The following is a 27,227-nucleotide window of genomic DNA, read 5'->3' on the forward strand; positions in this document are numbered from 1 at the left end:
GGGGTGGAACCACCGAGTGCGCAGGCGCACTAAGATGGCGGCTGCTCGGTGCTGGTCACGTTTGGTGTCGGTGACCTGGGGCCCGGTGGCCGGGGCCGCGCTGCTCGATGCCGGGACTCTGCGGGTGTTCGGCCTCCGCACCCGGTGTACCGCGTTTGGGAAGGGCAATGGACTGCTGTCGGCTGGTGGTCTGGGCCTGAGGCCCGCCCTGAAGCTGCCCGGTGAGGAGAGAGGGCCGGGCCGGGCCGGGGGAGCGGTGGTGCAGCCGGTCCAAGGGCAGGCGCATCGGGCTGTTCACTTCTGCATCGCCTTCACCTTCCCCTGACAGTATGAGGGGAATCCCAGAGTCCCCAGGCCGGGGAGGGTCAGTGCTCCCTGCCCCGGCTCTCTCTCTCTCTCTCTCTCCACCCCGGTAAGGGCCAATACTCCCCCACCCCCCTGTGGTGAGGGCCAGTGTTCCCCCTTGCTCTCTTTCCCCCCCAGGGCTGTGGAGGGTCAATACTACTACTCCTCCCCTCACCTCACCCCTCCCCTCCCCAAACCGGCCAGGGAAGGTCAGTGCTCTCTTTCTCTCTCCTTCCTTCCTACCCCCCCCCCCCCCCCCCCCCCCCCAAAGCCAGGGAGGATCAATGCTTCCTAACCACTACCCACTGAGAGTATTGAGGGGTTGGGAGGAACCTTCTGGTGAGACAAGAATTGAACTTGGTGGTGGTGCTGGTGAACCCGATGAATATCACTGCTGCTCACTCTAGAACAATGGCTACTTGAGTGAGGTAACTGCTGCCACTGGTCAGAGGAGGAAACCAAGCAAAGTGCAATGCAAATATAGTGCACAGTATCAAACATTTGGCCAGCTTTGCTTAAATGTTATGTGTTTAAATGGGGTGATGGGGGGGGCAGAGGGGTGTGATGGTGATGGGTGGGGGGGGCAGTGGGGTGATGAGATGGGTGGGGGGGGGCAGAGGGGTGATGAGATTGGAGGGGTGGGAAATGGGAGTGGTGGGCGGTGCAGCTGGAACACAAAACCTTAATGGGTTTGAAGAAAGAACCAGACAGGTGAACACATGGGATTCAGGGTTATTAGAAATGCACCAAGCAAATACTGTGGTTAGGTGAATCGAAGGATTCCTGTCTGAAACTGTTGCCATGCAAGTTTTATTTAAATTAGTATGCAGGCAGAGGAAGGAGCATGCGACAAACCAGACTCTCCATCCACCCTTTCCTCCAACGACTCTGTCCCACCTGCGACAAAGACTGTAATTCCCGTATTGGACTGTACAGTCACCAGAGAACTCGCTTTTGGAGTGGAAGCAAGTCTTCCTTGATTTTGAGGGACTGCCTATGATGATGATTTACAGTATATATACAGTAGACACCTTAAATCGCTGGAGAAATACTACCAGCATTGTCTCCGCAAGATCCTGCAAATCCCCTAGGAGGACAGACGCACCAACGTCCGTGTTCTCGATCAGGCCAGCATCGAAGCACTGACCACACTCGACCAGCTCCGCTGGGCAGGCCACGTTGTTCGCATGCCCGACACGAGACTCCCAAAGCATATGCTTACTCGGAACTCCTACACTGCAAGCGAGCCCCAGATGGGCAGAGGAAACGTTTCAGTGACATCCTCCAAGCCTCCTTGATAAAGTGCAACATCCCCATCGACACCTGGGAGTCCCTGGTCAAGACCACCCTGGAGGAAGAACATCTGGGAGGGCGCAGAGCACCTTGAGTCTCGTCGCCGAGAGCGTGCAGAAATAAAGCGCAGGCAGCGGAAGGAGCGTGTGGCAAACCAGACTCCCCACCCACCCTTTCCCTCAACGACTGTCCCATTTGCGACAGAGACTGTAATTCCCGTATTGGACTATTCAGTAACCTGAGAACTCGCTTTTGAAGTGGAAGCAAGTCTTCCTTGATCTCGAGGGACTGCCTATGATGATTTATTTGAAGAGATTGAGGAAGAGATGATGCTTCCTTCTGTCTCTGCATCAAGATGCCAGAGTGCAGGCGAAGGTAAAGTGGAGTACAGTGCAGAATGTGGGCAGACTTCAAAGTGACTCCCCTCAAACGTTTTGGCCTTTCAGCCAAACTCATGAAGATAGTTTTTTTGAGACTAAATCTGTTTCAAGTAAAAGTATTGTGAAATATTTTTGCTGTTTGCCCAGTTGTGGCTGGATATAGCAACAATCACCTAATGTCCTAACTGGAGGAGGAGGAAACGGGGATGAGGAGGGGGCAGTTTGATTGGAACAAGAGGTAGACTAAAGAGTGGAGCTCCTTGGTTAGAGGGGAGGGGAGGATTGCTCCTTGATGTGGGAGCAGTAATATTGCTTGTTACAATTTCTCTGCAGGAGATTGTGGGTTTTTTCCTAATTCCTTTTCCCCATTCTGTCCCCACCCCCAAGGCTCTGCACCACATTCTCTGGGTGTTGTTGGATTTCACACGTCTTCTAGTTTAGCCAAGGATGATTATTATGAGCTGCTGGGGATCGCACGCAATGCTACACAGAGGGAGATAAAGAAGGCCTATTACCAGGTATGAAAAGAAGCGGTCATTTGAACCTGCGTCACTTTGGGTGGAGCTTAGAAACAACAAGGGGCAGAAAATTCTGGTGGGAGTAGTTTATATGCCCCCTAACAGAAGTTGTAGTGTCGTGCATGTAACAAGGGTAAGACAGTAATTATGGGGACTTAAAATTTTTATATAAACTGGGCAAACCAAATTTGCAGTAATAGTGTAGAGGGTGAGTTCATGGAATGCATTCAAGATAGTTTTCTAGATCAGTATTTCTAGGAACCAATTGGGAAACAGACTATCTTGGATCTAGTATTGTGCAATGAGATAGGATTAATAAGTAACCTTGTAGTAAAGGAGCGGCTGGGAAGCAGTGATCATAATGATAAAATTTTATGTTGAGTTTGAGAGTGATTTAGTTAAGTCCAAAACTTAAATCTGAACAAAGTGAACTATGTAGGTTTGAGGGGTGAATTGGGAAACTACATTAAAGATATGACTGTAGGTAAGCAATGGCAAACATTTAAAGAAATAATTGATAACTCCCGACAAGTATACATTTTCTTCAGGAATAAAAACACCACGGGAAAAGTGGTCCTACCGTCGCTAATGAGATAAATTAAAGATAGTATTAGAGTAAAGGAAGAGGCTTGTAATGTTGCCAAAAAGAGTAGTAAGCCAAAGGATTGGGAGGACCTTTAGAATTCAGAAAAGGAGGACCAAGAAATTAAGAGAAAATGGAATATGAGAGTAAAATAGCAAGAAATGTTAAAAACAGATTGTAAAAGCTTCAATAGATATTTTGAAAAGGAAGAGATTAGCCAAAGTAAACATTGGTCCCTTGCAGGCAAAAGCAGGAGAAATTATAATGTGGAGTAATGAAATGGCAGACATTAAACAAATATTTTGTATCTGTCTTCATGGAAGAAGACACAAAAAACATTTTGGAAATAGTGAGGAACTGAGGGTATAGTGAGAATGAAGAACGTAAAGAAATTCGTCAGGGAATCATAGAAATTTATGGCACAGAAGGAGGCCATTTGGTCCATTGTCAGCCGAAAAAGAGCTATCCAGCCTAATCCCACTTTCCAGATCTTGGTTCGTAGCCTTGTCGGTTACGGCACTTCAAGTGCACATCCAAGTACTTTTTAAATGCCATGAGGTTTTCTGCCTCTACCACCCTTTCAGGCAGTGAGTTCCACACCCCACCACCCTCTGGATGAAAAATGTTTTACTCAACTCCACTCTAATTTTTCTACCAATTACTTCAAATCTATGCCCCCTGGTTATTGACCTCTTTGCTCAGGGAAATAGGTCCTTCCTAGGCCCCTCATAATTTTATACACCTCAATTAGGTCTTCACTCAGCCTCCTCTGTTCCAAAGAAACCAACCCAGCCTATTCAATTTTTCCTCTCTGCTAAAATTCTCCAGTCCTGGCAACATTCTCAAATCTCCTCTGTATGCTCTCTAGTGCAATCACATCGTTCCTGTACTCTAGCTATGGCTTAACTACCGTTTTATACAGTTCAAGCATAACCGTCTTTCTCTTGTATTCTGTGCTTCGGCGAATAAAGGAAAGTATTCCGTATACCTTCTTAACCACCTTATCTACCTGTCCTGTTACCTTCAGGGATCTGTGGACATGCACTCCAAAGTCTCTCTCTTCCTCTACACTTCTCAGTATCATATTTATTGAGTATTCCCTTGCCTTGTTAGCCCTCCCCAAATGCATTACCTCCTACTTCTCCAGATTGAATTCCATTTGTCATGTTTCTGCCCACCTGACCAGTCCATTGCTACCTTCCTGCAATCTACAGCTTTCTTCCTCACTATCAACTATCAACCAATTTTTGTATCATTTGCAAACAACTTAATCATGTCCCCTAAATTCAAGTCTAAATCATTGATATATATACCACAAAAAGCAAGGGAGTTAGTACTGAGCTCTGTTTGGAACCCCTCTGGAAATAGCCTTCCAGCCACAAAAACATCCTTTGCTTCCTGCTACTGAACCAATTTTGGATCCAACTCGCCACTTTCCCTTGGATCCCATAGGCTTTTACTTTTTGAGTAGTTTGGCCTCGTCAAAAGCCTTGCTAAAATCCATGTAGACTACATCAAACGCACTACCCTCATCGACCCTCCTTTACCTCCTCAAAAAATTCTATTAAGTTAGTCAGACACAACCTTCCCATAACAAATCCATGCTGACTATCTTTGATTAATCCGTGCCTTTCTAAATGACGATTTATGCTGTCCCTCAGAATTTTTTCCAATAATTTGCCCACCACCAAGGTTAGGCTGACTGGCCTGTAATTACTTGGTCTATTCCTTTCTTTTTAAACAACGGTACAACGTTACTAGTCACATCTGTAGCCAGAGAGGATTGGAAAATGATGGTCAGAACCTCCGCTATTTCCTCCCTTGCTGCTCAACAGCCTGGGTTACATTTCATCCGGGCCTGGCGATTTATCTACTTTCAAAGATGCTACACCCCTTAATGTTTCCTCCCTCACTGTTTATCTCCTCTAATATTTTACACTCCTCCTCCTTAACGACAATGCATCGTCCCTCTCTTTTATGAAGACAGACGCAAAGTATTCATTAAGAACCATACCCACTTCTTCAGCCTCAACACAAAGGTTACCTTTTTGATTTCTAATAGGCCCTACTCTTTCTTTAGTTATCCTCTACTCTTTCGTTAATTATCCTAGTATTCGTAGAGAAATAGTACTCAAGAAATGAATGGGACTAAAGGTGGACAAATCCCCTGGACCTTGATGGCCTACATCCTAGGATTTTAAGAGATGGCTACAGAGATAGTGGATGAATTGGTTTTGTTCTTGCAGAATTCCCTAGAGTCTAGAACTGTCCCTGCAGATTGGAAGATAGTAAATGTAACCCTGCTATTCGAGAAACGAGGGAGTGAGAAAGTGGGGAACTATAGACAAGTTAGGGAAAATGCTAGAATCTATTAGGGACGTGGTAACAGAGCACTTTGAAAATCATATGATTGGGCAGAGTCAACACGGATTTATGAAAGGGAAATTGTGTTTGACAAATCTGTTGGAGTTTTTTGAGACTATAAACTAGCAGGGTAGATAAGGGGAACCTGTGGATGTAGTGTATTTGGATTTTCGAAACTCATTCGATAAGGTGCTGTACAAGAGATTATTACACAAAATTAGGGTTCATGGAATTGGAGGTAATATGTTAGCATGGATTGAGAATTGGTTAACGGACAGAAAACAGAGTAGGAATAAATGGGTCATTTTTGGGTTAACAGGATGTAACTAGTGGGGTACTGCAAGGATCAGTGCTTGGGCCTCAGCTGTTTACAGTCTATATCAATGACTTGGATGAAGGTCCGAGTGTAATGTATCCAAGTTTGTTGTGAGGAGGATGCAAAGGGATATAGACAGGTTATGTGAGTGGGCAAGAACATGGTAGATGGAATTATGGACCCAAGTTTCTGGCCGCGCCTAGAACGGCGCAGCCCCGACCTGGACGCCCGTTTTTCGTGCCACAAAGTGCACCTAAAAAAAAACTTCCAGATTCTCCGGCTCCCTGCTGGTCCTCGGCGCGCGCAGCCCGAGCTGCAGGGGGCGGAGCCAGGTCCCTGCGCTGAAAACAGTGCCGGGACCTCTGCACATGCGCAGTACAGTGGGCGTGCATGTGCAGTTGCTCCAGGCGCCCAAAACTCTGTGGGAGGGGCCCGAAGCACGCAGCCCTGAGCCCTGGCCGAATGGCCTCACTGGGGCTACGTGGATAATGCTCCTTCCACGCCCAGCTCCTGCTTCCTCCCGACCCGACTCGACTCCCGCAACCCCGCCCCCGGACCCGACCCGACTTGACTCCCCCTCCCGCCGGACCGCCACCCCCCCGACCCGATCTCCGCTTCCCCCGCTCCCGACCTTCCCCACCCCCCCGGACCGATCTCCGCCCCCGATCCGGGCTCCCGGCACCCCGAACCCGACGCCACCTACCTGTCAATCCGGTAAGTCTAAGCTCGAAGTCTTGGGCCCGGCCGGGCCCGGCCCATTCAGCCTCCCTCTCCTTTCTTTCTCTCTCTCTCTCTCTCTCTCTCTCTCTCTCTCTCTCTCTCTCTCTCTCTCTCTCTCTCTCTCTCTCTCTCTCTCCCTTCTCTCTCTCTCCCTCCCTCTCTTCCCCCCCCCTCCCTCTCTTTTCCCCCCCCCCTCCCTCTCTTCCCCCCCCCCTCCCTCTCTTCCCCCCCCCTCCCTCTCTTCCCCCCCCCTCCCTCTCTTCCCCCCCCTCCCTCTCTTCCCCCCCCTCCCTCTCTTCCCCCCCCCTCCCTCTCTTCCCCCCCCCTCCCTCTCTTCCCCCCCCCTCCCTCCCTTCCCCCCTCTCCCTCCCTTCCCCCCTCTCCCTCCCTTCCCCCCTCTCCCTCCCTTCCCCCCTCTCCCTCCCTTCCCCCCTCTCCCTCACTCCACCGCTCTTCCCTCCCAACTCCACCGCTCTTCCCTCCCAACTCCACCGCTCTTCCCTCCCAACTCCACCGCTCTTCCCTCCCAACTCCACCGCTCTTCCCTCCCAACTCCACCGCTCTTCCCGCCCAACTCCACCGCTCTTCCCTCCCAACTCCACCGCTCTTCCCTCCCAACTCCACCGCTCTTCCCGCCCAACTCCACCGCTCTTCCCGCCCAACTCCACCGCTCTTCCCGCCCAACTCCACCGCTCTTCCCGCCTCCCTGTCAGAAACACAGATACTGACAGACAGAGACACACTGGAGGGCTGGGGGCAACCCAGCACGCTGTTGGAGGGCTCCCGGTGCTGCAGTCAGTAAGTAGAAAATGTTTTATTTATTGATTAAAAAAAAAAATTCTTATTAATTTTTGGGGGATTTTATTGGTTGATTTATTGATGTTTTTATCATTTATTATTGATGATGGCTCTTTATTTGTAAAACTGAAGTGTTTAATGTTTGTAAACTTCCCTTTAAACTTCCCCCACCCCATTCCCTGCGCCTGATTTGTAACCTGCGCCTGATTTGTAACCTGCGCCTGATTTGTAACCTGCGCCTGATTTGTAACCTGCGCCTGATTTGTAACCTGCGCCTGATTTGTAACCTGCGCCTGATTTGTAACCTGCGCCTGATTTGTAACCTGCGCCTGATTTGTAACCTGCGCCTGATTTGTAACCTGCGCCTGATTTGTAACCTGCGCCTGATTTGTAACCTGCGCCTGATTTGTAACCTGCGCCTGATTTGTAACCTGCGCCTGATTTGTAACCTGCGCCTGATTTGTAACCTGCGCCTGATTTGTAACCTGCGCCTGATTTGTAACCTGCGCCTGATTTGTAACCTGCGCCTGATTTGTAACCTGCGCCTGATTTGTAACCTGCGCCTGATTTGTAACCTGCGCCTGATTTGTAACCTGCGCCTGATTTGTAACCTGCGCCTGATTTGTAACCTGCGCCTGATTTGTAACCTGCGCCTGATTTGTAACCTGCGCCTGATTTGTAACCTGCGCCTGATTTGTAACCTGCGCCTGATTTGTAACCTGCGCCTGATTTGTAACCTGCGCCTGATTTGTAACCTGCGCCTGATTTGTAACCTGCGCCTGATTTGTAACCTGCGCCTGATTTGTAACCTGCGCCTGATTTGTAACCTGCGCCTGATTTGTAACCTGCGCCTGATTTGTAACCTGCGCCTGATTTGTAACCTGCGCCTGATTTGTAACCTGCGCCTGATTTGTAACCTGCGCCTGATTTGTAACCTGCGCCTGATTTGTAACCTGCGCCTGATTTGTAACCTGCGCCTGATTTGTAACCTGCGCCTGATTTGTAACCTGCGCCTGATTTGTAACCTGCGCCTGATTTGTAACCTGCGCCTGATTTGTAACCTGCGCCTGATTTGTAACCTGCGCCTGATTTGTAACCTGCGCCTGATTTGTAACCTGCGCCTGATTTGTAACCTGCGCCTGATTTGTAACCTGCGCCTGATTTGTAACCTGCGCCTGATTTGTAACCTGCGCCTGATTTGTAACCTGCGCCTGATTTGTAACCTGCGCCTGATTTGTAACCTGCGCCTGATTTGTAACCTGCGCCTGATTTGTAACCTGCGCCTGATTTGTAACCTGCGCCTGATTTGTAACCTGCGCCTGATTTGTAACCTGCGCCTGATTTGTAACCTGCGCCTGATTTGTAACCTGCGCCTGATTTGTAACCTGCGCCTGATTTGTAACCTGCGCCTGATTTGTAACCTGCGCCTGATTTGTAACCTGCGCCTGATTTGTAACCTGCGCCTGATTTGTAACCTGCGCCTGATTTGTAACCTGCGCCTGATTTGTAACCTGCGCCTGATTTGTAACCTGCGCCTGATTTGTAACCTGCGCCTGATTTGTAACCTGCGCCTGATTTGTAACCTGCGCCTGATTTGTAACCTGCGCCTGATTTGTAACCTGCGCCTGATTTGTAACCTGCGCCTGATTTGTAACCTGCGCCTGATTTGTAACCTGCGCCTGATTTGTAACCTGCGCCTGATTTGTAACCTGCGCCTGATTTGTAACCTGCGCCTGATTTGTAACCTGCGCCTGATTTGTAACCTGCGCCTGATTTGTAACCTGCGCCTGATTTGTAACCTGCGCCTGATTTGTAACCTGCGCCTGATTTGTAACCTGCGCCTGATTTGTAACCTGCGCCTGATTTGTAACCTGCGCCTGATTTGTAACCTGCGCCTGATTTGTAACCTGCGCCTGATTTGTAACCTGCGCCTGATTTGTAACCTGCGCCTGATTTGTAACCTGCGCCTGATTTGTAACCTGCGCCTGATTTGTAACCTGCGCCTGATTTGTAACCTGCGCCTGATTTGTAACCTGCGCCTGATTTGTAACCTGCGCCTGATTTGTAACCTGCGCCTGATTTGTAACCTGCGCCTGATTTGTAACCTGCGCCTGATTTGTAACCTGCGCCTGATTTGTAACCTGCGCCTGATTTGTAACCTGCGCCTGATTTGTAACCTGCGCCTGATTTGTAACCTGCGCCTGATTTGTAACCTGCGCCTGATTTGTAACCTGCGCCTGATTTGTAACCTGCGCCTGATTTGTAACCTGCGCCTGATTTGTAACCTGCGCCTGATTTGTAACCTGCGCCTGATTTGTAACCTGCGCCTGATTTGTAACCTGCGCCTGATTTGTAACCTGCGCCTGATTTGTAACCTGCGCCTGATTTGTAACCTGCGCCTGATTTGTAACCTGCGCCTGATTTGTAACCTGCGCCTGATTTGTAACCTGCGCCTGATTTGTAACCTGCGCCTGATTTGTAACCTGCGCCTGATTTGTAACCTGCGCCTGATTTGTAACCTGCGCCTGATTTGTAACCTGCGCCTGATTTGTAACCTGCGCCTGATTTGTAACCTGCGCCTGATTTGTAACCTGCGCCTGATTTGTAACCTGCGCCTGATTTGTAACCTGCGCCTGATTTGTAACCTGCGCCTGATTTGTAACCTGCGCCTGATTTGTAACCTGCGCCTGATTTGTAACCTGCGCCTGATTTGTAACCTGCGCCTGATTTGTAACCTGCGCCTGATTTGTAACCTGCGCCTGATTTGTAACCTGCGCCTGATTTGTAACCTGCGCCTGATTTGTAACCTGCGCCTGATTTGTAACCTGCGCCTGATTTGTAACCTGCGCCTGATTTGTAACCTGCGCCTGATTTGTAACCTGCGCCTGATTTGTAACCTGCGCCTGATTTGTAACCTGCGCCTGATTTGTAACCTGCGCCTGATTTGTAACCTGCGCCTGATTTGTAACCTGCGCCTGATTTGTAACCTGCGCCTGATTTGTAACCTGCGCCTGATTTGTAACCTGCGCCTGATTTGTAACCTGCGCCTGATTTGTAACCTGCGCCTGATTTGTAACCTGCGCCTGATTTGTAACCTGCGCCTGATTTGTAACCTGCGCCTGATTTGTAACCTGCGCCTGATTTGTAACCTGCGCCTGATTTGTAACCTGCGCCTGATTTGTAACCTGCGCCTGATTTGTAACCTGCGCCTGATTTGTAACCTGCGCCTGATTTGTAACCTGCGCCTGATTTGTAACCTGCGCCTGATTTGTAACCTGCGCCTGATTTGTAACCTGCGCCTGATTTGTAACCTGCGCCTGATTTGTAACCTGCGCCTGATTTGTAACCTGCGCCTGATTTGTAACCTGCGCCTGATTTGTAACCTGCGCCTGATTTGTAACCTGCGCCTGATTTGTAACCTGCGCCTGATTTGTAACCTGCGCCTGATTTGTAACCTGCGCCTGATTTGTAACCTGCGCCTGATTTGTAACCTGCGCCTGATTTGTAACCTGCGCCTGATTTGTAACCTGCGCCTGATTTGTAACCTGCGCCTGATTTGTAACCTGCGCCTGATTTGTAACCTGCGCCTGATTTGTAACCTGCGCCTGATTTGTAACCTGCGCCTGATTTGTAACCTGCGCCTGATTTGTAACCTGCGCCTGATTTGTAACCTGCGCCTGATTTGTAACCTGCGCCTGATTTGTAACCTGCGCCTGATTTGTAACCTGCGCCTGATTTGTAACCTGCGCCTGATTTGTAACCTGCGCCTGATTTGTAACCTGCGCCTGATTTGTAACCTGCGCCTGATTTGTAACCTGCGCCTGATTTGTAACCTGCGCCTGATTTGTAACCTGCGCCTGATTTGTAACCTGCGCCTGATTTGTAACCTGCGCCTGATTTGTAACCTGCGCCTGATTTGTAACCTGCGCCTGATTTGTAACCTGCGCCTGATTTGTAACCTGCGCCTGATTTGTAACCTGCGCCTGATTTGTAACCTGCGCCTGATTTGTAACCTGCGCCTGATTTGTAACCTGCGCCTGATTTGTAACCTGCGCCTGATTTGTAACCTGCGCCTGATTTGTAACCTGCGCCTGATTTGTAACCTGCGCCTGATTTGTAACCTGCGCCTGATTTGTAACCTGCGCCTGATTTGTAACCTGCGCCTGATTTGTAACCTGCGCCTGATTTGTAACCTGCGCCTGATTTGTAACCTGCGCCTGATTTGTAACCTGCGCCTGATTTGTAACCTGCGCCTGATTTGTAACCTGCGCCTGATTTGTAACCTGCGCCTGATTTGTAACCTGCGCCTGATTTGTAACCTGCGCCTGATTTGTAACCTGCGCCTGATTTGTAACCTGCGCCTGATTTGTAACCTGCGCCTGATTTGTAACCTGCGCCTGATTTGTAACCTGCGCCTGATTTGTAACCTGCGCCTGATTTGTAACCTGCGCCTGATTTGTAACCTGCGCCTGATTTGTAACCTGCGCCTGATTTGTAACCTGCGCCTGATTTGTAACCTGCGCCTGATTTGTAACCTGCGCCTGATTTGTAACCTGCGCCTGATTTGTAACCTGCGCCTGATTTGTAACCTGCGCCTGATTTGTAACCTGCGCCTGATTTGTAACCTGCGCCTGATTTGTAACCTGCGCCTGATTTGTAACCTGCGCCTGATTTGTAACCTGCGCCTGATTTGTAACCTGCGCCTGATTTGTAACCTGCGCCTGATTTGTAACCTGCGCCTGATTTGTAACCTGCGCCTGATTTGTAACCTGCGCCTGATTTGTAACCTGCGCCTGATTTGTAACCTGCGCCTGATTTGTAACCTGCGCCTGATTTGTAACCTGCGCCTGATTTGTAACCTGCGCCTGATTTGTAACCTGCGCCTGATTTGTAACCTGCGCCTGATTTGTAACCTGCGCCTGATTTGTAACCTGCGCCTGATTTGTAACCTGCGCCTGATTTGTAACCTGCGCCTGATTTGTAACCTGCGCCTGATTTGTAACCTGCGCCTGATTTGTAACCTGCGCCTGATTTGTAACCTGCGCCTGATTTGTAACCTGCGCCTGATTTGTAACCTGCGCCTGATTTGTAACCTGCGCCTGATTTGTAACCTGCGCCTGATTTGTAACCTGCGCCTGATTTGTAACCTGCGCCTGATTTGTAACCTGCGCCTGATTTGTAACCTGCGCCTGATTTGTAACCTGCGCCTGATTTGTAACCTGCGCCTGATTTGTAACCTGCGCCTGATTTGTAACCTGCGCCTGATTTGTAACCTGCGCCTGATTTGTAACCTGCGCCTGATTTGTAACCTGCGCCTGATTTGTAACCTGCGCCTGATTTGTAACCTGCGCCTGATTTGTAACCTGCGCCTGATTTGTAACCTGCGCCTGATTTGTAACCTGCGCCTGATTTGTAACCTGCGCCTGATTTGTAACCTGCGCCTGATTTGTAACCTGCGCCTGATTTGTAACCTGCGCCTGATTTGTAACCTGCGCCTGATTTGTAACCTGCGCCTGATTTGTAACCTGCGCCTGATTTGTAACCTGCGCCTGATTTGTAACCTGCGCCTGATTTGTAACCTGCGCCTGATTTGTAACCTGCGCCTGATTTGTAACCTGCGCCTGATTTGTAACCTGCGCCTGATTTGTAACCTGCGCCTGATTTGTAACCTGCGCCTGATTTGTAACCTGCGCCTGATTTGTAACCTGCGCCTGATTTGTAACCTGCGCCTGATTTGTAACCTGCGCCTGATTTGTAACCTGCGCCTGATTTGTAACCTGCGCCTGATTTGTAACCTGCGCCTGATTTGTAACCTGCGCCTGATTTGTAACCTGCGCCTGATTTGTAACCTGCGCCTGATTTGTAACCTGCGCCTGATTTGTAACCTGCGCCTGATTTGTAACCTGCGCCTGATTTGTAACCTGCGCCTGATTTGTAACCTGCGCCTGATTTGTAACCTGCGCCTGATTTGTAACCTGCGCCTGATTTGTAACCTGCGCCTGATTTGTAACCTGCGCCTGATTTGTAACCTGCGCCTGATTTGTAACCTGCGCCTGATTTGTAACCTGCGCCTGATTTGTAACCTGCGCCTGATTTGTAACCTGCGCCTGATTTGTAACCTGCGCCTGATTTGTAACCTGCGCCTGATTTGTAACCTGCGCCTGATTTGTAACCTGCGCCTGATTTGTAACCTGCGCCTGATTTGTAACCTGCGCCTGATTTGTAACCTGCGCCTGATTTGTAACCTGCGCCTGATTTGTAACCTGCGCCTGATTTGTAACCTGCGCCTGATTTGTAACCTGCGCCTGATTTGTAACCTGCGCCTGATTTGTAACCTGCGCCTGATTTGTAACCTGCGCCTGATTTGTAACCTGCGCCTGATTTGTAACCTGCGCCTGATTTGTAACCTGCGCCTGATTTGTAACCTGCGCCTGATTTGTAACCTGCGCCTGATTTGTAACCTGCGCCTGATTTGTAACCTGCGCCTGATTTGTAACCTGCGCCTGATTTGTAACCTGCGCCTGATTTGTAACCTGCGCCTGATTTGTAACCTGCGCCTGATTTGTAACCTGCGCCTGATTTGTAACCTGCGCCTGATTTGTAACCTGCGCCTGATTTGTAACCTGCGCCTGATTTGTAACCTGCGCCTGATTTGTAACCTGCGCCTGATTTGTAACCTGCGCCTGATTTGTAACCTGCGCCTGATTTGTAACCTGCGCCTGATTTGTAACCTGCGCCTGATTTGTAACCTGCGCCTGATTTGTAACCTGCGCCTGATTTGTAACCTGCGCCTGATTTGTAACCTGCGCCTGATTTGTAACCTGCGCCTGATTTGTAACCTGCGCCTGATTTGTAACCTGCGCCTGATTTGTAACCTGCGCCTGATTTGTAACCTGCGCCTGATTTGTAACCTGCGCCTGATTTGTAACCTGCGCCTGATTTGTAACCTGCGCCTGATTTGTAACCTGCGCCTGATTTGTAACCTGCGCCTGATTTGTAACCTGCGCCTGATTTGTAACCTGCGCCTGATTTGTAACCTGCGCCTGATTTGTAACCTGCGCCTGATTTGTAACCTGCGCCTGATTTTCTAAAGTGTAGACAAGGTTTTTTCGAGCGTACAAAAATCATCACTTACTCCATTCTAAGTTAGTTTGGAGTAAGTTTTCACTGACGAAACTTTGAAAACGGGTGTAAGTGGCCGGACACGCCCCCTTTTGAAAAAAAAATTCTGTTCTAAAATGAAACTGTTCTAACTGACTAGAACTGGAGCAAACTAAATGCCGAGAATTTGAATTTCTAAGATACTCCGTTCTACACCAGTTGCTCCAAAAAATTAGGAGCAACTGAGGCCGAAACTTGGGCCCATAATGTGGGGAAATGTGAAGTTAGCCCCTTTGGTAGGAAAAGTGGAAAAGCAGAATTTTATTTAAAGATAAGTAGAGAGAATGGGAAATGTTGGGATTCTGAGGGTCCTCGGTGTTCATGCACACACATCACACAAAATCAACATGCAGGTACATCAAGCAATTAGGAGAACAAATGGTATGTTTATTACAAAAGGATTGGAGTAAATAAGTCTTACTACAACTGTATAGGGCCTTGGTGAGACCACACCTGGAGTACTGTATACAGGTATGGTCTCCTTATTTAAGTAAGGATTATACATACCTTAGAGGGATTGCAACAAAGGTTCACTAGATTCCTGGGCTTAGGGGTTGGCCTATGAGGAGAGATTGAAGAGACTGGGCCCATATTTCCTAGAATTTAGAAGAATGAGAGGTGATCTTTTTGAAGTATAGAATTCTTAAGGGGCTTTACAGGGTAGATGCTGAGAGGCTGTTTCCACTGGCTGGGGAGTCTAGGACTTGGGGGTCACTCAGAATAAGAGGTAGGCCATTTAGGACTGATGAAGCGATATTTTTTCACTCATAGGGTTGTGAATCTTTGGAATTCTCTACCCAGAGAGGTGTGGAATCTCTGTCGTTGAGTATATTCAAGACAGAGATCGATATTAAGGAAATCAAGGGATATGGGGATAGTGCGGCAAGGTGGAATTGGGATAGAAGATCAGCCATGATCTTATTGAATGGCGGAGCAGGCTCGAGTGGCCGACTCCTGCTCCTAATTCTTATTCTTGGACTTAAATTTAACATTTCAACTTAGTCACGTATTTGATCAGGTAGCCAGTGGGAATACCACATGCAAGATCTTTCTAGGTGTGCTAAACTAGAAGCCAGAATAATCCTTCAAGCTTCCACATTCTGGTGGCAAATCGAGCCATGTGATGGGAATGTATTGGTTCCAAGTGACCACTTTTGATTTATGAATCTAGATAGTCAGTAGGTTGTTCCACTGTGGTATCAACATGGATCCCAAGCCTCAGCCATTGCCCACACAGCCCCATGATGCAGCAAGGGGCACGGGATAGAAGTGGGAGCGCAGTCTGATCTTCCCCCCCCTCCCCCTCCCCCCGTGTATTTGGGGGGTGGGAAGAGGGCCTGAATCCATTTATAGTACCACTGCTGCAGCTCCATCACTCAGCACAGGCTGAAGATTGAGTCCATGTCGTTGGGATTTACTGTCTGCCTTCCTTTTGTGTGGGTGACACAGGTATGTCCACCGTGGATTGAAACTTTCCCTGGAACTGTGCACATCAAAGTAGCAAGATAAATGGCCCAGGAACTTGGTGCTACTGTATCAAATTTGAATCCCTTTTCAGAAGCAAACCTGCTTTTTAAAAAAAAAAATCATCTGCAGTAATCGCTGACTTGTGTATCCTGGAGAATTGAAGCCAACAAAATCAAAAATGATTAAAAATGGGTAAATTGCTGAAATCAGACAGATTTGATTCTCTGGAGAACTTGTCCCAGTGAAGCCTGTGGGGGAAAGTCTGGGCTCCGTGTAACTGCTTGTGACTTTTAATCAACCCTTTCTGTTCTTGCCTGCACAGCTTGCGAAGAAATACCACCCAGATACAAACAAGGATGACCCAAATGCAAAGGAGAAATTTTCCAAGGTGGCAGAAGCTTATGAGGTAATGGATCTGGTCTGATGACGGACTCTGACCGTGTTGGCACTGATAAAACATTACAGTCCTGATCTCGCTGGAGGGGAGGGAAAGCTGTGATCAATTTGGGGGGGGCGGGGTGGAGAGCAGAGGTCAGCACAGTCGCAGCATCTCCCTTCTGTTTGTGTGTGACGTGGTGGGGAGGAGGGAGTGGGGGAAGAGCTATATGTGCCTGCGAGCTGTCTGGGTGGGAGAGAAGGGGCCACTCTTCTGCTCCCATGCCAGCACAGACAAGATTGAGCTGAACGGCCACCCCCTGTGCTGTAAATGTCAGTGGCTCTTGTGTTTCCACCCTCAACAGCACAGTGGGAATATTGAAGCTGAAATAGAGAGAGTGAAAATTATTTGTACATGTAACAGGTGATCACTGTGTCTGGTCTCCAATGGCCATACTGTGTACATGAGGGCTTTTATCTCAGAGTTTACTTGTCAGTAATGTTCAGAATGGGCTTTGCGGCTCTGGTTAATGCTCATTGTCTTAATGGCCTTCCACATTCCACATGACACAAACTTGAAGTCATCCCAAATCAGCAGCCCGTGTACTAACCCGCACCAAGTCAAGATCACCCATCACCTCTGCTTGCTGACCTACGTTGGCTCCCAGTTAAACAACGCCTTGGTATCAAAATTCTCATCCTTGTTTACAAATCACTCCATAGACTTGACCCCTCCCTATCTCTGTAATCTTTTTCAGCCTCACAATCCCACGAAATGTCTGCGCTCCTCAAATTGTGGCTTCTTGAACATCCCTCATTATAACTGCTTAACCATCGGTGGCCATGCCTTCAGCTGCCTGGGCCCTAAGCTCTGGAACTCGCTCTCTAAACCTCTATGCCTCTCTACTTCTCTTTCCTCCTTTTAAGATGCTCATTAAAACCTACCTCTAAACAAACTTTTAATCATCTGCCTTGATTTCTTCTGTGGCTCGGTGTCAAATGTATCTGTTTGTCTGTAACACTGTTGTGAAATGCCTTGGGACGTTTTACTATGTTAAAGGCGCTATATAAATAAAAGTTGTTATTGTCGGTTGCAGGTCCTGAGTGACGAAGTGAAGAGGAAACAGTATGACACTTACGGGGCGGCAGGGTTTGATGCAGGAGCAGCGAGGGGCCGGGAGTACTGGCAGTCGGGCCCTTCAGTGGACCCAGAAGAGCTCTTCAGGCGCATCTTTGGGGAGTTTTCTGGATCTCGCTTCAGAGACTTTAACACCATCTTTGACCAACCACAAGAGGTGAGTTAGTTGTCCAGGGAACTGCGATGCCGTTACTTTAAGGTGCAGGACAATTCCTAGCTCTCTTCATTCCCTCTCTCCTCCCTACATTCATCCGCAAGAGACTGGTTGTGCTAAAGCGCTTCCCCCTAAAGGAATGCTTTGTGGCTGTATGTGTGTAGCACCTCCCAGGTTAAATCCAGAGTTTGGAGCTGACCTTACACAGGAGCCAGAGTCCATGGAGAAAGAAGTTTCATTCCACTTCACATCAGAGCCAGTTTGGGTCGATGCTTGATTTGCACTCTATGCCATGTGCCTTCAAGTTGCTATTCAAGGACATTTGGTAATATTTAACCCACCAGGCAGCAGCAGTCCCAATGCTCCACTCTTCTGGTTACTGTTTGGGAATCAGCAGCCAAGCGAAATCCACAAACGACCAAAATATCCTGGGGCAATTCGAGATATTTTGAAAGACTATAGATTATTACTGAGCATAGACTCTCTTGCCTCTGCAGGAGCTGATACCAGCTTCGAATACTGGACTGACTCCAAGACCTGAACAGCTGTTGCTCAAACATCCCTGAAAACAGTTATTGCAACTTTCTAGTAACACTATCAACCACATTCGAAAATAACTTAACTTGTTATATGTGTAACGGCACCAATCACATCGGCCCTGTTTGTAGCTTGGCTCCTTCCTCCCTAGAGCAGATTACCGTGTGATACTGGAAGTATTGGTATCGAGTTAAGCTTGGTTCACAATTCTGTCTGCAGCTAGCTCTTAAACTCTTGGCTTTTCTGACTGGATTTAAAGAGACAGCCACTAAACCAATACTACACAAATAAAAACACTACTTTTATCATAGCCATAAAGGAGAGAATTTGGCTTCAGACAGGAACTTCCTGATCGGAAGAGATTTGAATGCTTTAAGGAGTCCAGCTCGGGAACTGTGTCTTTGTGTGATGTTTCTTTGTATCGCTCCGCCCACAATGCTGTGATGTATAATATCTGCTGCTCCCCCGCAGTACATCATGGAGCTGACGTTCACACAGGCTGCAAAGGGTGTCAACAAGGAGATTGTGGTGAATCTGGAGGACACGTGCCAGCGGTGCGATGGCAAAGGAAACGAGCCAGGAACTAAAGTTCAGCACTGCCATTATTGCAACGGGACTGGCATGGTGAGTCTAGATAGCCCCGGTCATAGAATCATAGAATGATACACCACAGAAGGCGACCATTCGGCCCACTTTACCTGTGCTGGCTCTGTGATTATGATACAGGACCATTAACTGTTAAATGGTGCTGTTTAACATTTTATTTACAGGAGTTGCACATGGGGGGGGGGGGGGGAGGGGGGGAGAGAGAAAAAAAATTACAGGGCTATGGGGAAAGGGCAGGGGAGTGGGATTAATTGGATATCTCTACCAAAGAGCCGACACAGGCATGATTGGCCGAATGGCCTCCTGTGTATCATTCTAAGAGTTTAATTTAACAAATTGTTTTATCTCCTATGAAGAGCCTAGGGGCGTTTCACTACGTTAAAGGCGCTATATAAATGCCAGTTGTTATTGCTGGTTTTCTCTCCCTCCTGAAGTTACAGATCTAATGGCCATCCAAGGTGTTCAATTTTGTTCATGTATGTAAAAGCAACATGTCCAATACCTGGGCTACAGGGGATTGTAATGATGCAGTGGCATTTACCCCCCTTGCCGCCCCAAAAGGTGCACAAGGAACAAGGTTTTCCTAAAACCAAGGTTCCCATCAGAATGATACCAGGACTTAAGTTATGAGAACAGGTTGCATAAACTTTGCTTGTATTTCCTTGAGTTTAGAAGATTAAGGAATGATCTGATCGAGGTGTTTAAAATGTTTAAAGGATTCGATAGAGTAGATAGAAAGAAACTCTTTCCTCCGGTGGGGGAATCCAGACAAAGGGGCATAAATCTTAAAATTAGAGCCAGGCTGTTCAGAAGTGAAATCTGGAAGCACTTTCTTTTTTTACACACGGGGTATTGCAACTGTGGAACTTTCTCCCTAAAAGGTTGTGGATGCTGGGGGTCAATTGAAGCTTTCAAGACTGAGTTTTTGTTGGGTGAGGGTATCAAGGGATATGGAGCAGAAGTGGGTAAATGGAGTTGAGATACAGATCAGCATGATCTATCTGAGTGGTGGAGCAGGCTCAAAGGGCTGAATGTCCTCCTCCTGTTACATCTGCTTGTTCCTGGTGCTGTTGGCTCTTGATTCCAAAGAAACTGGCAGGTGGGTCTAGTTATTCTAATCTCACTGAATCCCAGCCCCCTCAGTGATCCTGTCTGTTTCCAAGTTTGCCGGTTTAGTTTAGGAATTGGATAGCTGCACCAGTCTGAGGAGCAGCTTACCGCCTGTGGACCAGTTACTGAATAACCCCCAAGAGAGTAAGCTGGGATGGTTTGGCTTTTGTTCCACCAGTGCTGCTGTGGTCACCGGCACATTGCTCTGTGCTTTCTCCCCTTGCAGGAAACCCTGAACACGGGTCCGTTCGTGATGCGCTCCACGTGCCGGCGATGTAACGGGCGGGGATCCGTGATGACGACTCCGTGTGTCGTGTGTCGGGGGACCGGGCAGAGCAAACAGAAGAGGACGGTGATGGTGCCGGTTCCGGCTGGTAAGAAGTGCTCACCAACCAGGTTACTGCTCCGAGGGAGACGAGATGTCAGTCTGGTAAAGGGGTGACATGCAAAGGGGCACGAGCAAGTTCCGGTCTACCAACAACTAATGCCAGCGTGTCTGTGCTGCAGTGACAGTGTGGAACCGATAGGACAGGGTCTGTCGGTTATTAAATCAGTCTTCGCCCTTTTCCTCTATTCAGTGATCTCCGATTGACTCCGCTCATCTGCGGATGGCACTGACGTGCATGGGTGAAGTTCCTTGGTTACCAGTAGCCTTCCTAAAGCTTTTTGTTGGGTACGGATATCAAACGACATGGAGCAAAGGCGGGTAAATGGAGTTGAGATGCAGATCAGACGTGATCTGATTGAATAACGGAACAGGCTCGAGGGGCTCAATGGCCTCCTCGTGTTCCGATGCCTCACCCAGGCTGTATGACTGTGAAGGCATCAGATTCTGCCCTCATTTGACATCGGCGGCACGCATTGTCCAGCAGGAGATGCTGGATAATCAGCTCATTCTGGGGACACAACCATGCATGCCTACTGCCTCATCACAGACCTGGAGTTTAATCTGCGACATTCCTAGTCCCAACAAGTAATGTCTTCGCTCTTGGTTTGAGCCAAGAGAGAGTTAGGCTGCTGCTTGTGATGGCTGTGCCCATGCTGTACCTGATGCAGTGTGTGTGTGTGCGCATTGCAGGTGTGGAGGACGGACAGACTGTACGGATGCCAGTGGGACGGAAGGAGATCTTCATCACCTTTAGGGTAAGTAAAAATGAAGTGGGCATGCTGAGAAGGAATGTGTCCCCTCTGATGACTTGAAAGTGTAACTATTAAATGATTTGATAGCTTTGATTAAAGTTGAGTTTAATATTTTAAAAAGTTCCTCACTGGAAAGGAGATTTGATCTTTGATCCTGCTGCAGTGTTTCGAGGGTGGAGAGGAATTATTTAATTTCTGGTTCCAGCCGTTCCTTTGGTTTGGGGTGGGGGGTTGTTACTAGTCCTGAGAGGGGGAGGGGTAGATGCTGGTTCGGGTGGGAGGGGTAGATGCTGGTTTGGTGGCAGGGGAGGGGGTGGTGGCAGGAGGCATCGATTCTGGCTGCTTCAGTTTTTCTTGAAAACATTTTTTAATTCTTTAGGTTCAAAGGAGCTCGACCTTTCGCCGGGAAGCAGCTGACATTCACTCTGACCTGTACATATCCATAGCCCAGGCTGTTCTGGGAGGCACTGCCCGGGCTCAGGGGCTGCACGAAACCATCAACATCACAGTGAGTGTCACTGGGCTGCAATCGGCAGGGTAACGGCAACTAATGCCAGCTGGACTCGCCAGCTCGGAGTTGGACTTATTCCAGGCAATTTCCTCACATGACCTCCAACCGGTCATAACGGTCTGCCCCCACACGACGACAGTCTGCCGGTCGGTGCGGCGACCGTCTGCCAGCTGGGGCTCTGACGGTCCAGACAGTCTGGTCAAGCTGCCAGCCAGTGCTGTGACATGGGCTGTCCTGCTGAGGGCAGCACCTGCATGTTTGCTGCTGGGCAGCAGTTAGACAAGGCACCTGTACTTTGCATCTGTAAAGAACCTTTCACTGGGCCATGCCTTTAACTTTAATCCTCAGATTTGTCTTTTTTTTGCTGATCAATGAATATTCTCCGTTTCTCCCCTTGCCCCAGTTGGATTGCCACTATTTGGGGCTTGCGCTTTACCTTCGCACCGTAACCGTTTCTGATCTCCGCTGCATGGTAGCAGCTGCTTGTGAACATACACCTGTTTACTCTCCCTATCTGTCCGCAGATCCCAGCTGGGATTCAGATTGATCAGAGGATTCGACTTTCCGGTAAAGGTATCCCAAAAGTCAACAGTTACGGATATGGCGATCACTACATCCACATCAAGGTGAAAATCCCAAAGTGAGTATTCCCTCCTACTTCACGCTGAGGCCGAAGCCAGAGCCAGCCAGGAGTCGAATGCCATTGACCCTTCACCTCGCAGTTAGAATGTTACCAGCAGTCAGCGGGAAGCCAGATATAGTTAAGTGTGTAGGAGTAAACCTTTGGTGAATATTTGCTCCTTGTTTTCATGTGTTTTATTGAAAAAACTTACTGTTTAAACTTCTGTGAGAGAGTAGTCGACCTCCTGAGGTGATACACATGGTGAGTCGAGACTAAGTGCAGTCTTCAGGTGGGGTGGAGCTGGCTGGATCAGGGCACTCGGTCCCCATTTTAAAGTCATGCAATTTGCTCTGGCTGTGTGGTAAGTGGGCATTGGGCGTGTGAAGTATTGCACTCTACACCACGTTACCTGATGTGGCTGACACTGCCGCGTCTCGTGCCAGCTGTTTTATGGCCCCTGTGAGATTCTGCTCACCGTTCAAAATCCTTCCCGATGTGGTGCATTGGTTTCCCTCTGGAGCATCATCATGATTCTTTCTGCTTGCTCTACACTCCCCAAACAACCCACGGGCCTTCAGAAGAAGCGAAAGAAATGGTTCTCTGCGCCCGAGCCGTTCTTCGTCTCCGTACATGGTTCATTTTCACCTTAATCAGTGGGGAGATGCTGACTTCCCCCTGAGCCCCCGGGGGGGTGGGGGGGGGGGGGGCGTGGCGGCAGGGGTGGAGGAGAGGAGAGACTTCCACCTTAATCACCTGGGGTGGTCCATCCCCATACAGGGGTAAGGCGATGGAGTGGAACAGATCGCCCACTGTCACACAACCTGCCCAGTTATCGGGCATTATCGGACGGGCTCAACAATGGGTGGGCGATATGCCCCCTCCAGGTGATGGGAGAAATTGCCTCCGTAGTGTCTCGATTCAAAATCTTACCATTTGAATGTTTTAAGAACATTGTACACAACAGCATTCTTAAATCAAATTATTTATTAATTCAAATGTTCTAGCGCACGTAGTGACTGAATTATCAGGAGTAGGCTGTACCAAGAATTCCTCTTGCCATCTCTGAGCCCACTTTTTATATTGATAGTTAAGGTGGCTCCATTTTTCCAATCTTGTTTTGTAAGCCTTGGATTAGGGCACAGGATCTGCTCTAAATAGAGTGTGGGAGGGAATTGGTCACTGGGTGATGTCCAGGACCTGTCGGGATGGGATGGGATCTTTGGCCCTCTAATTTGTTTTTTGGCCCCTGGCATGCAATTTGGCAAGTGGGCTCACCTGTAGTGAAGACAGCCACACCAGGGAGGTGATCGGCCTCTGCCGTAGAGCAAGTCGTGTTTCAGGGCTCAAGTGTTGCTGGTAATTCCATTTGCTCGAGCCGGTTATTTGTGATTACACTGGTTGTAAAGTAAAGGTTGCTTTTGGAGCCATTTGCCTGGGGAATGGCCTGTTCCTGCCCGGCTGTGAATGCTAATCGTTGTCCCTTCTGATTCTCTGCTTGGCAGGAGGTTGTCGACCAGACAGAGTTCCCTGATGGTGGCTTATGCGGAGGAGGAGAGTGAGGTGGAGGGCACGGTGAATGGAGTCGTTAATACAGCTACAGGTAAGAAGCAGGTTGACGGGCTTCACTGACCAGCATAGCTAAAAGATAGCCAGCATGTTTTTACTGATCAAGCGCCGTGGATACATGATTGACCAAGTGCATTGGAACAAAAATAAGAGTTGTGACTCTTGCCCCACAGGGAGGGGCAGAATGTTAGTGACATCAGGATAGAATCATAGAAATTTACAGCACGGTAGGAGGCCATTTCGGCCCATTGTGTCCGCGCCGGCCGACAAAGCTACCCAGCCTAATCCCACTTTCCAGCTCTTGGTCTGTAGCCCTGTAGGTTACGGCACTTCAAGTGCACATCCAAGTACTTTTTAAATGTTGTGATGGTTTCTGCCTCTACCACCCTTTCAGGCAGTGAGTTCCAGACCCCCACCACCCTCTGAAGAAATTTCCCCTCAAAACCTCCTACCAATTACTTTAACTCTATGCCCTCAGTTGTTGACCCCTCTGCAAAAGGAAATAGGTCCTTCCTATCCACTCTATCCACCCTCATAATTTTATACACCTCAATAAGGTCTCTCCTCGGCCTCCTCTGTTCCAAAGAAAACAACCCTAGCCTACCCAATCTTTGGCTGATGGAACAGACTCCAGGGTCTGAATGGCCTCCACCTGTTCCTATGTTCCCTCTGCTGTTGATAGCAGCAAGGGTTTCTCCCAGTGACCGCTCGCAGGGTTAGTAGGATAGATGTCCGCTGGGCGGTGGAACTTACGGTAGATTCATGGTTTTGTACCAATCCAAAGAAATAATGAGCTTGCATTTTTAAAGCGCCTTTCAGGATGTCACAAAGTGCTTCACAGCCAATGAAGTACTTTTTGAAGTGCATCACGGTTGTAATGTAGGAAATGCGGCAGCCAATTTGTGCACAGCCATCTAGGGCAAGCGTAAAGTGGGAAATGGGATTGGTGATGAAGAATAGATTGGACCTTGGAAGAATCATATGGATGAACTTCAGGAACATCTTAGTGACAGTCCATCTTTTACTGCTCGCTCTGATCAGGTTTGTCCTCTAATTGAGCTAGCCTTCAGATTAAAATTTGTTAAATCTTTTACGGTCTGCCGTACGGGTAAGTTTGAAGCCTTGGTGGGGATTTCACTGCTTTTCCATGCAGCAGGGGTCACGCTGCACTGTTGGGGAGGTGGCAGAGGAAATTGGAGCGTTCCCCAACAGGGAAGGAGAGCGTGCAAAGCCACGACTGCTCTTCAGAATGACTTTGGCTAAGGTCTGATAGCGGGAACATAGGAACAGTTGAAGGCCATTCCATCCCTGGAGTCTGTTCCATCAGTCAATCAGATTGTGGCTGGTCTGTATCTTAACTCCACCCACCCAGAGAGGAAGGGAAATCAGCAAATTATACACCCAAGCTGTTGGACCTGATGGATTTAACAGAAATGAGCGGAGCAGGATTGTAAACGGGTCAGAAGGAGCAGGCTGCGACGAGCACTGCTTCACTGTCTCCCCGTGTACCCTCCCAAACTTTAGGAATGGCTTGTGATTTACTGGTGTGCTTGGGTGATCTGTTTCCTTGTATGCTGACCCTGGGCTTTCACTGTTTGTATCTACAGGCACTAAAGCCAGGGCGAGCACTGAGACGAGGGAGAAAGAGTCAGAGAAGGCCGAGGCAGAGCCAGGGGAAAACAAGGAGGGATTTCTTACCAAATTAAAGCGAATGTTTAGCTGACGTGTGTCAGAGGTAGGAAACCTCCTTTGTTAGTTTTCCCTTTATCGTCTCCTGAACAGCATATCATTGTTTGTCCAACCTCTGCCTGACATAAAGCTGTGCTGGCCCTGGGCAGCTAGTGTGCATCGTAAATGTAGCACGTTCACATCAATGTGATTCTACCTCTGGTGTGAGAATGGCTTCCCCCTCGCCCCTCCCTGCTCAGTTCTGTGGCAGCTTCTGAATGTTAATTAACTGGCACTAACCAATGAGTACAGCCCCTAACATGGATACAAGGTGGCAGCCTCTCTGCGAGGGGGTGTCGTGGTCCGGAGTGAAATGGGTTTGGGCAGTCTGAGTCTCGGTGCATCAGTCCACAGGGCAAACCGTGTCATTCTGTATCAGTTGCCGTTGGTTTTTCTTGAGACCACAAAGCTCAACGGGTGAGTTTGAGACCTGTTGGTTCATTAGTGGGTGCTGGCTGAAGGTTTAGGCTCTTCGCAGCAGTCCTGGATTAACTCTCAACTCCTGTATTCCTGACTCTGTGTGTGTGTGTGGGGTATTTTACATCTCCAGCAAACCCAATGCCTGTATACTATGTTCAGGGAAGGTTCACGAGGTTGATTCCTGAGATGAAGGGGTTGTCATATGAAGAAAGGTTGGGCCTATATTCATTGGAGTTTAATAGAATGAGAGGTGATCTTATTGAAACATAACATTCTGAGGGGGCTTGACTGGGTAGATGCTGAGGATGTTTCTCCTCATGGGGAAATCTAGAACTAGGGGGCATAGTTTCGGAATAAGGGGTCGCCATTCAAAACTGAAATGAGGAGGAATTTCTTCTGAGGGTTGTGAATCTTTGGAATTCTCTGCCCCAGAGAGCTGTGAAGGCTGGGTCATTGAATATATTTAAGATGGTGATGGACAGATTTTTGAATAAGGGAGTAAAGGGCTATGGGTAGAGGGCAGGGAAGTGGAGTTACGGCTAAGATCAGATCAGCCATGATCTTGAATGGTGGAGCAGGCTCGAGGGGCTAAATGGCCGACTTCTGCTCCGATTTCTTGTATTCTTATGTTCTAACCAGTGCTTTGTGACACAGTGCTCACTTTCAACCTGCCAGTTCTTGTGTAAGTCTTGACTCTTGATCAGCCTGCTGCTTTGAAAGTTTGCCGTGTTTCACCGGTTGTATTCTGATTTCAGGAAAGCGCTCGAGTGGAAATTGAGCCCGGGTGAGCAGACTGTGGGCTGATGTGCTGCTGTCAAGGATGCACATTTCGTACTGTCACTGTGTCCGAGTGTCAGAGGCTGCTGAAGGAATTCCTTTTGCTTGGAGCAGGACAGAGAGCCTGGATACACTCTCATTTTCCAATAAGAAAGCCCTTGCATTTTATCTTGTTTTGATTACTTCTGTACAGTGATGTCAATATCCATGTAAATATAGTGACACATACAGTATTTAATCATAGCTGTTGCACTATGATCAATGTTTTGGACAACATAAAATAATTGTGCTGGGAGTTGGAGCTGTCTCTGTTGTTTAAATCCTCTATCATAAATCCTGAAGTGACACAACTGTTGTCTCCTGGAGCTTGCTTTATAGAGTTAGGAATTTTCATGGTTTTCCTTCAAGTTCTTTTACCTCCCTCGGAGTGTTTGTATATTTTATTCCAGATTATTTGACCCTTGAAATACAGGCTTTAGCGGGTCTTTACGGAGCAGGCTTGAGGGGTCGAATGGCCTACTCCTATTTCTTGCGTTCTTCATTTGGAACATTTAGGTAAACACTCTTCTGACTCCAGATCCATCATTCTTTACAAGCT

The 27,227-nt window shown here is 48.5% G+C and overlaps 1 protein-coding gene across 2 annotated transcripts; it reads left to right on the top strand.

Moving 5' to 3' along the window:
- Positions 1-26,979, top strand: LOC139241810 (dnaJ homolog subfamily A member 3, mitochondrial-like). Of its 2 annotated transcripts, XM_070870086.1 has the most exons (12): positions 1-221; positions 2,406-2,536; positions 16,268-16,351; positions 17,418-17,615; positions 18,621-18,773; positions 20,092-20,239; positions 20,944-21,008; positions 21,385-21,513; positions 22,041-22,156; positions 23,641-23,738; positions 25,312-25,439; positions 26,608-26,979. In XM_070870086.1, exons 1-11 carry the CDS (start codon positions 35-37, stop codon positions 25,425-25,427), a joined length of 1,425 nt encoding a protein of 474 aa, XP_070726187.1. In that variant the 5' UTR covers positions 1-34; the 3' UTR covers positions 25,428-25,439; positions 26,608-26,979. The 2 variants fall into 2 exon arrangements, with proteins under 2 accessions (XP_070726187.1, XP_070726188.1); XM_070870087.1 differs by lacking the exon at positions 25,312-25,439.
- The last annotated feature ends 248 nt before the right edge of the window (positions 26,980-27,227 follow it).

The sequence above is a fragment of the Pristiophorus japonicus genome, unplaced genomic scaffold, assembly GCF_044704955.1.
Source record: "Pristiophorus japonicus isolate sPriJap1 unplaced genomic scaffold, sPriJap1.hap1 HAP1_SCAFFOLD_1131, whole genome shotgun sequence".
NCBI classification, from domain to species: domain Eukaryota; kingdom Metazoa; phylum Chordata; class Chondrichthyes; family Pristiophoridae; genus Pristiophorus; species Pristiophorus japonicus.

What these genes read in the sequence shown, in the direction of transcription:
- LOC139241810 (XM_070870086.1), top strand. Translation starts at nt 35, where the DNA reads ATGGCGGCTGCTCGGTGCTGGTCACGTTTGGTGTCGGTGACCTGGGGC. An exon ending in GCCCGCCCTGAAGCTGCCCG is followed by an intron (nt 222 to 2,405) that starts GTGAGGAGAGAG and finishes CCCACCCCCAAG; the next exon opens with GCTCTGCACCACATTCTCTG. An exon ending in ATCAAGGTGAAAATCCCAAA is followed by an intron (nt 22,157 to 23,640) that starts GTGAGTATTCCC and finishes TCTGCTTGGCAG; the next exon opens with GAGGTTGTCGACCAGACAGA.